The 9,778-nt window shown below is 40.7% G+C and overlaps 2 protein-coding genes across 2 annotated transcripts; both read right to left on the reverse strand.

The window, feature by feature from the left end:
• Positions 1-1,511: 1,511 nt before the first annotated feature.
• LOC121942656 (fibroblast growth factor-binding protein 1-like) lies at positions 1,512-3,120 on the reverse strand. The gene is made up of 2 exons (XM_042485921.1): positions 3,045-3,120; positions 1,512-2,379 (listed from the first exon to the last, which is right to left on the reverse strand). The coding sequence occupies exons 1-2, from the start codon at positions 3,114-3,116 to the stop codon at positions 1,681-1,683; spliced, it is 771 nt and encodes a 256-aa protein (XP_042341855.1). The 5' UTR covers positions 3,117-3,120; the 3' UTR covers positions 1,512-1,680.
• Positions 3,121-8,279: 5,159 nt separating this feature from the next.
• fgfbp2b (fibroblast growth factor binding protein 2b) lies at positions 8,280-9,053 on the reverse strand. Its single transcript, XM_042484456.1, has one exon. The coding sequence runs from the start codon at positions 9,051-9,053 to the stop codon at positions 8,280-8,282; it is 774 nt and encodes a 257-aa protein (XP_042340390.1).
• Positions 9,054-9,778: the final 725 nt, after the last annotated feature.

A 9,778-nucleotide genomic window follows, 5' to 3' on the forward strand; every position in this document is an offset into this window, starting at 1 on the left:
GGAAAAATCTCCTTTATTTTTTGGACTCTGCACCTGGACAAGAAGGACGAGCATGTGCTTGTTTTCTTTGTTTTGCACACTGATTGTTGGATTTCTGACATGAGATACACTAAGGCCAATTTCTGTACTGAAATGAGGAAAAATGGCAATTGATTCAAAAACACATTTGAGTTTTGGCTGGAAGCAAGTTTTTTTTTTCTTAAAGTATTTTTTTGACTCAATGAGACAAGAAAAACTGATAAAAATTGTATTTTTTACTCGTTTACAATCCACATGTCACACACACGGTGTGTTCATACATCCCTCCGCTTCTCCTCATTAAAAGTCACATTTCATATTCTTCAATCCAACAGGACACGTTTTATAAATAGAAAATATTTATTTGTGGTGCATAAATACAGTGGTGTTTACATGATTGATTGATAAAGTTGACAAGAGGTAGAAAGAAAGTACCACTCTATGATATAATAGTCCATCTTCAGTTCTGTGTGATAAGCAGGAAGTATTCACGGTGTAAAAAACATCACACTTTACAAATACTCTATTACAAATAAAAACAATATTCTCAAGATTCGAGATTCAAAACTTTGAAACCAATTAATGGCAACATTGATTTGTGGTTCCATGTTTGTATCTGTGTTTTGTGTTCATAAATATACACTTGAAGTGGGATCATGGAAAAGTTGAGAAGGTGAAACAAAATATTCAAAAGAAAAGATGAAATACAGAAGATTTGTCAGCAAACTGTTCAAGTATGAAAAGTAAAGCACTCAACAAGGATCACTTGTGGAATATTATGTTATTATATTTTCTATTAAATTATAGTTTTAATGCATTGATGTATAAGCAGCACTTTAAGGGTGTAAGTATGAGCTCAATTTGTAACAATAAAACATATTCTATAATCTCAGCAGGTTATGAAGGAACATGAAAATGTGAAAAGTAACTATCAACTAGAAGTATAAAGAAACAACGTTCAACTACTCAGGTAAAGTATAAGTGCCTTAACACTGTATTTGAAAAAAGATCTTTCCACCACTGGAAATCAATTACTTGATAAACACCTGACCACATCCACAACCGCATGAATAATGTAAAACATGTCATATTGGTGACTGTGATATTGGAAACCACTCTGTTCATTTCCTTTGAAATCTGGATCGACAACTTTTCTTGTGATGCATTCAGACACCTTTCACAAGTATTTAAACCTCTGACCCTGAGTAAATTGGTTTGACTTATTTTAAAAGTTTTGGAAAACAGACAACAAGCAAGAAATGTCCCACAAACTTAAAAAAAAAAGAAAATAAAAAGAAATCGGTACAGAAAATTATTTTTTTAAAACTACGGAAAAGTGGCAAGAAAAAAAATCTTTTTACACCTTTATTTCAAGTTCATTTACACGTTCTTTTGTTGTTGTTGTTGTTTTACTACTTCAACTGTTTGCTAATTTCTTGTACTTTTTGGGGATCATTCATTTTTAAGTTATCCATTGCCCTTTTCCGGGTTTTTTTTAAAGAAATCAAGCAAATTTCCTCAGTTTTCAGAGGGTTAATGCACACTGTGGAGAGAAAAGCTGACTATTATTGTCTAAAAATGAAAGATTTGTTGCTGTTTGACAAGCACAAAATAAATCCTGTGTTCAGTCTGATCGTGTCCACATCCTCCTGACATCTGGAGTCAACAGTCGTCACTTTGCAGGAGGGACAGAAAGAAACTGCACACACTGACCCACGAGTCGCTGCAATTCTCCTCAGCCGTTTTCCGGTGGTCCGCGCGCCGCGTGCACGCTGTGGTGTTGGCGCGAGGCGGTGGCGGCGGTGGGGGGGTATTATCAATTCCTCCGGACTGAGCAGAGGCCACAGAGCTGAAGACGTCCAGCTTGAAGTGCGCATCCCGGGGTGCGCGCTTACACATGGAAGCCTTCACCAGCGCGCGCTCGTCCTCGCACGCTTTGTCTTGCAGTCTTTTGAGCGCGCGGCCCACCTGTTTCCAGAAGCCCTTGTTGTTGGACCGGTATCCCGGGCAGCTCTGAGGTTTGCCGTTGTATAAACACTGCAGATCGGTGACTCCGCCTTTGACGCGCGCCACCGGGTCCTCGCATTTCACCGTCAGCCTCACCGTGTCCCCGACATCTTTCGCCCCCCACGTGCATTGCATCTTGTTCTTGGAGAACTTCCCACGAGCTTTCGCTGCAGGTTTGTCGCCGCTCCTCTGCGCTCTGTCGGGGGCCGCTGTGGTCACCGTCCTGTCTCGGTCTCGGTTTTTGTTGCGCGCAGCGGAGGAGAGAGAGACCTGCTGCCCGAGAAAGGCCAGCAGCAGCCAGGGAGCAAAAGTCTTCAGCAGCAACATCTCTTCTTTTAGAGGACAGTTTATGATCTGAAATAACAGAGGAGGGGTTTTAAAAGGAGATTAGAGCCTCAGTGATGGAAATAATTAGCTCACCATGTAAAACAGTGATTTAAATGACCCAATGAGTAATTTAACGTTGAAAAAAACGATTAATAAAGAACTGTTTTTTTGTCTACTTGTCTTTAGTTTGTTAGGTTTGTCTTTGGATGTTTAGATTGCAGTTATACAAAACAAAAAATAAATATTAATCATGTAAACGCGATACGTTTGTTAATTATTTACATTTTTCATAAATGTTTCATATATTTAATGATTATTTTATTATTTCTTTTAAGGTTTTTTTCTTTAGGAATTTAATGTTATTTGTTTAATATGGTATAAAATCGGGCTATATGTAGCTCGATGTTTAAATGATGTTTATGAGTGGGGAGCTATAGGCTGCTCACGGGATATATTTTGCACTTATTTCTTTTTTTTTTTTAAAGATGGCATCAAAGAAATTAAATATATCTTTTGTGAAGTTACAATACTTTCTTTTTTCCCAGCTGATAAGGTTCAACGCAAGTCTGGTAACTCTAAGGCATGGGAACAATCAAAATTGAGCCCGTAATAAATAGAAATAAAGAAACGAGGCCACACTGCAGTATATTAAACATACAGATCACATAAGAAAATCACATAGACGGACTTACCGAAAATGACTTGTGTTGCTGTGCGTAAAGCTGCTTCTTGTGGCTCTCTGTGGCCTCGCACATGGCTTTCATACACAGACTGCGGCACGCCCACCATTCCCGCCCAACACACACACACACACACACACACACACACACCTCCACTGAGGGAAATCTTGGCTACAGTTTCTTTGGAAATGTGTTTTGTTCCGACATGTCCAAACTGAACACCCAGAGTTTAGAGACACTGTTGGTACGTAACCACACACACACACACACACACACACATTCTTGGAGGCTCGACTCCTCTTTCCACCAATCCGCTGCTTCACTCAACCATGAGGAGATTCTCTCATTCAACTTCCGACATGTGGCTTCACTTGTGTTTTCAAGCAGAGCACAAAAAGACCGATAATCAATACGATCTGCTAATGTAAAATAAAGTATGAGAAGTGATCCTAAAACATGATTGAAGAAATGATTGATGATTGCAGAGGATTAAAACTGCCATTAAACAATCAAATACAGTGCCCACTGTCATATGAGTTTCCTTAAGACTGCATTTACTGTCATAATTACATGGAAAATGTGTTATAGAGGGAGAATTGTTCAGCTTTTTCTATTTCATATAGTTTTTTTTTTTTTGCGTTTTTTTGTTTTGGGTTTTACTTTTAGTTACTTTTAGTTTATTTATTGCCATATGTTCAGTAAATCTATATGGAAAAATATTATATAATTTCATAGGTTAGACATATTTTAAGTTTTAAAGCTCTCCCTTCACCTTGGCAACTAAATAATCTCACCAAATTCTCAATTTAGTGTTTTTTTCTTGAATTTTCAGTCAATCAAATGACCTTCCTCAGCAGGTGGCGTCATGGTGGAAACACAGATTCTCAAATTTCCATTTATTCAACAATTAGCTTTCAGTCTAAACTTTTAGGCCAACATGGTTGAGAAAAATGGAAATTTGAAAATCCATAAATTCTTGTAAAACTTTTTAGACTCCCATCTGCTGAAGATTGTGTGATGCAACTGAAAGCTCAAGAACAGCCACTAAATAGACCTTGTGGACACGGTGACATAGTTTGTCAGTTTTGGCACAGAGAAAATTTCAATACAAACCTGCACACACAATTAATCTCAATTAAGAAATAAGTGTTCAAATCAAATAGAGAGCACCTTTGAATTTAAGGTTCTTCCTCTGATGGTTCGAGAGAATCAAACACTGGACATAAAGGTGTTTGTATCTCCTAAAAAAAAGCCCTAAAATGACTGAATCGGTTAAATTCGAAGGCTTACATACTCCTGAATGGAATGAAAAAAGTGTTAAATGCAGACACTGACCACATTATTCTTTCTATCTGCTTTTGTTCTGTCTTAAATGCTGTTATCTATCAAACAGTAACACATTTACCAGATGTCAGCTCCCTCTGTCCTCATAAACTCTGTCGGTTCCTCCTTCCTCCTTTGAAATCCTGACATTAACTCAGTGATCTCCTTTATGAACTCAATCAGAAGTCAGAGGAGGTCAACCATCAGTTTCATACAGGCTGTTTGTTACAGCAGTCACTGCTAGTGTTTTGCAAACTTCCGTGTATTTGTTGCTGTTCAGTACATTTTAAACTGTACTTTTAAACTATTAAAACGTAGCGGAGCATCGTTCTGGTGTGCTTAAATATCCCCTCCAGAGAGACTCTCACTCCTGCCTGTTGTTATTGGTTCTGAAAATGTCAGCATGTGCAACCTTGTTCTGTAGACAGCAAACAAGGTGCAGATGTTCTCTGTATCACTGGTAAAGAGGAAATACAGTGAGAGCTGGATGAAGCAGTGAGCGACAAGAACCCCACTCACATGTGAGAGTGTCGTCTGTGGTGGAAACGCTGAACAGATCTTCAGTCCAGCTTTGTGTCTGTAAGGTTACAAACACTTGTAAAGGTACTGTACTTAAAATTTTTGGTAGTTAACAGTTACACATTTACCAGATGTCAGCTCTCTCTCTCCCCATAAACTCTACAATCTATAATCTATAATCTTTTTTGTACCTAAAGTTCACATGTTTTAGAACATCTGTCAAAACTGATAAACATCATATAGCACAACTAATTTTCTTTGCATTTTTCCAAAATTAGGTCCCATGGGGGGATTTTGCTTCCATAGGGAGCAGAAACAGCTGTTCAAGAGACCTCACCTCAAACACATTAACAGCGACTCCAGTTCATTCAGATGTTCCAGTTCAACCAGTCATCAATGAACCTAAAACACAGTATGTTTTGCTGCTAGAATGAGAATAAAAAGGTTTATTTAAAGGTCCAGTGTGTAGGATTTAGGGGGACATCTCGTCAGAAATAATAAATATGTTTTCTTGAGTGTATAATTACCTGTGTGACGTCTGTATATGCTCCTCTGCTGTTGTCCCCTCTTTCTCTCTCTCTCCTGTCGCTCTGCCCAGGTGTGCTGCGTTATCTGACGCGGTGCAGCAGGGACGCAGCTGCTGAAGATGTGTCGAAACACTGGAGGCTTTTTAGCCATATTCAAGGCTACTTTAAGATTTTTCACAGACATCTTTACCCACAGTGCTTGAATCTCTCAAATTCTAACAGTCTTAAATTAACCAACCAAACCCCAAGAACCCTAAACTTACTCTGCTTAATTATTGTTTATTTATTTATTTACAGAACAACATATTTTGGGACTTTCCTAAAGAAGTCTCCCCCTTTTTGAACAGTTGAAACACACAGGGGTTTAATCTCAAACTAAACAGATCATGTCTAGCTGCTGTTTGTTTATATTATGAGACAAATGAAGGATTTTTGTTGTCAAAGTGACAGAAATTAGATTATGAATCTCATGTTTGGATTACTTTGAGGTGTTAGGATAATTTAAAGTAGATCTACTTACATGTAAATTTATGCAAACAGTATCCTATATGTTGCAAGAGGATGACATCAAGAGAGCTTGGAGTTCTTAATTCAACAAAACAAAGCTACAACAAGCCATATTATGCAAATATACGTTTTTAGATTGCTCAACGTTGAATGGAAGAAACTGTACACCATATTATACATCCATAACTTAGTATTTTATGCAGTAAATTTGGCGTTTTTGATGCATTGATGTTGACCTATATATTCACTTACAGCACAGCACTGAGTGTGTGTGTGTGTGTGTGTGTGTGTGTGTGTGTGTGTGTCTGTCTGTCTGTCTCCCCTCTCTGTGTTTGGCAGCACCATCTTGTGGTTGTCAGAGGTTTGGTACCATGACTAAATGATGAACACGTGTGGAAGAGAGCATACATTTACTCAACTATCTACATGGTTTTGATGTATTTTGATTGATTTTATTTTATTTTGCATATTTGTTATTGATTATTTAGGATGAATGTCCTGGTCTAAACATATTGGTGACATCAGTTGTGGTGTATCTGTAAGTTGAAACGTGGGTGTTGAGCTCATTCTTTAAGGGCTTTTCAGCTTTTGCAAAGCAGTGTCTTAATATTTGGTTATGACTTATTGACAAAGAAAATTACAAGTCTAATCTCTCTCTCCTTTTTTGATCAAATATGTCCCATGCCAAAGAGCACGTCTTTCAACAACTTGAGGTCAACTCAGCCAATCCACTTTATACTTCTACTCCTCTACTTTCCAAAGAAACATATTGCACTTTTTTAAACACTTATCTGAAAACTTTAGTTACCAGATACTTTTTACATTAAGAGTATAAAATAAAAACATGATACATATGTGTTGCAAATACATTGCTGGATATCAAACCATTTTTGGGCTTGCGGCTCCTGTGCAAAAAGGCAGTGTCTGGGTGTATTTTCAGTCTACAGATTTTATTTTTAAAACCTAGGGTTAATTGAATATTTCACCAACAAAAATACAAACATTACAGAAAAGTAAGAGAGAAAGAAGGAAAACATAGTTTGTCTCTTTTTTTCTTGCTCCATTAATCATCTTACAGCCCCTCCCAGTTTATCTTGTGACCCTTTTGGAGGGGCCCAGACCCTCAGGTTTGGAACCACTGAACTACATCACCTCATTAAGGTCAACTAAATAATTAAAACTAGCTCCACCTAAATAAGCAACAGTCAAATCCTGTTCATGCATTGTTGCATCCACATTATCAATAATGTCCACTTTTCTGCAGGATGAGTACTTTAATTTTCAATACTTTAGAGGTACATCAGACTGATAATACTTCTGTACTTTTACTGAACAACTACTTTGAATGCAGGACTTTTTTTGCAATGTTGCATTAGTATTTTCACTGACCTACCCCCAGTAAAAAAGTAAAAGTAGTACACAACACTGGTGCTGCAGCCACATGCGTTTCCTCTCACACAGACGTCCTCTGTTCCTGCACACGGTAGCTGCTGAGACTCAATTCATCAGCTCACACAAAGAAGTGTTTAGCTCTGCTCAGACGCCCTCTGAGACCGAGCCGTATTATCTTAAATGCAGCCGGTGTCTGTCAATTAGCAACTTCCTTCGCCAGGCTGCAGACATGTTGTTACAGCCGGCCACGAGGTGAAACAAGGATCTCTTTGAATGAATGAACGACACAGAAGAAGAAGAAGAGAGATCTCCACTCTTTATTCTCTTTACCTTCACATGTTGTTGGAACATTTATGTGACACGAGGAGGGAATTGTACATCATATACAAACAGAATCACATGCCTGCCATTTTTTCCCTTTTACCTTGCTGTGTGTTTTACAGATTTTTAAAAAAAATACACTACATGACAGTGCAAGCAGCCGTCCCCAAACCGTTCACAGGTGTAGGTCGAGTGTTTTTTGGCTCAGCCTGTAAAATGCTGCAGAGGTGGGAGTCAGACCTCACAAGGCAACAAAATCACTTCAGAGGCTCCCGCACAGATCCTGAAAAGGTCGAAGATAGTCGAGAAGAGTTCTGACTGGGTCCATCGCTGCTGTTTCCAACCTGGAACAAGGACAAATGAGGGGATTTTGTGAGAAAAATTGTAGATTTCTTTGAAAGAAAATATCATTTTTGTGAGAAAGATTGGGGATTTTGTAAAAAGACAGTGAAAAGTGCTCCATAAACAATGTCAAATGCATGCAGGAATGAATATTTTGCAAAAAAAAACACTTTATTCATTCACGCCAAATCAACTGCAAAGTTCCTATTTCTATTTCTAACTTTTTCAGCTTTCCTTTTGCTAAACTTTCTTTCTAACACTCCTGTTCTTCCTCTTTTTCATCTGTCCGTCACTCACCTGTGTCTGCAGGATCCACTCAGTTTTGGAACCAGCTGATGAAGTAGGTGCAGACTCCCTGGAAGCTCTTCCAGCAGTACTCAGAAGCGATGCGGGAGGCTTTGGACTCGCTCTGCTCAGTGGGACGAGTAGTGGTCTTCCCGGGCTTGGGGATAACTTTCTTGGTCTGGGTGGTCTTGCCTGGCTGTGGTTTGACGGGCTGTGGCTGTGGCTGGGGCTTGGCAGGTTTAGGAGTGCTGACGGGCTTGCTCTGGGCCGGCACCACTGGTTTACGCGGCTCCTGAACGGGCTTGGAGGGCTTGGGGGTGGTCGTCTTGGGCCAAGCGGCCAAGAAGGTCATCTGGGCATCTTCGGGGTATTTCTTGCACATGGCTTGGCGGTAGACTTTGGGTCCCTGGCAGGCGTGGCTCAGCTTTCTCATGTCCCACATCATCTGGGTGAAGTAGTGGCGAGGGTTGAGGTTGTAGGCGCGGCACAGGTTTGGTTTGCCCTGGAAGTCGCAGTAGTAGGAGCGTCCCGCGTTCTGACCCTGGCTCGGACCTTTGCAGGAGACGCGCAGGCGAGTATAGTCCCCGGCTCCGGACACGACCATGGTGCAGGTGTCTTTGGTCTTGGTGGTGAATCTGATGGGCTCATCCCAGACGCTGCGTTGCTGCTGCTGCTGTTGTTGCTGTGGTTGTTGCTGTTGTTGCTGCTGCTGACGGTTGTCGTTGCTGCTGGTGTTGGTCTGAGCGTGTGACACACAAACAGCCGCTGCCAGAAACAGCAGCGCCACTCTCATCCTGGCTCTCATGGCGGCGTTGAGTGTGTTAGTGATGGATGGATGAAAGTAAGGGATGATGTGTATGTGTGTATCCGCACAGAAGCTTGAGGTGTGCAAGGGCAGGACGCATCTGAGTGAGACTTTATAAGGCTGACGCTCACAAAGAAGGTATTATTCAGGTGAGCGGAGGGACTCCTCCTCAAGGACCGACCCCCCGTCTCTCGCACACACACACACACACACACACACACACACACACACACACACACACAGAGCGATCACATGAGGCCTGTGTGGTATAGCTAAAAAAGTGATGGATGAGATGTATGAAAGGAGGGGGAGAATATAAACGGAGGGAGGAAGAAGAGGGGAGGGGGGGAGAGGCCAACAGGTCTGTGGGAGCTGAGGGGGGGACGGAGAGAAAGCGGGCTGAAGGAGGGTACACATGAAGCCAAATGTTGTGAAAAAGAGTCGCGAGACATTATATAATCTCACATAAGAGGCTCTTTGACTATTGATGAGGGGGAGAGGGGGAGGAGAGGACTGAGGGTGCAGAGCCACATTGCAGCCTGAAGTCATTTGCTGAGGGTTTAAAGTTGATCTGTGAACTCTGTAATTATAAAAACCTCATCATGTTCATTTTAAGATTAAGATTTTGTTGTTTGGGCGCCTGGTGGCTCAGTGGATAGAGCGGTGCCCCATATACAGAGATTGTATCCTCGCCGCAGCAGTCGCAGGTTCAATTTTGGCTTTGA

Source organism: Plectropomus leopardus, chromosome 4, assembly GCF_008729295.1.
Source record: "Plectropomus leopardus isolate mb chromosome 4, YSFRI_Pleo_2.0, whole genome shotgun sequence".
Lineage (NCBI taxonomy): Eukaryota > Metazoa > Chordata > Actinopteri > Perciformes > Serranidae > Plectropomus > Plectropomus leopardus.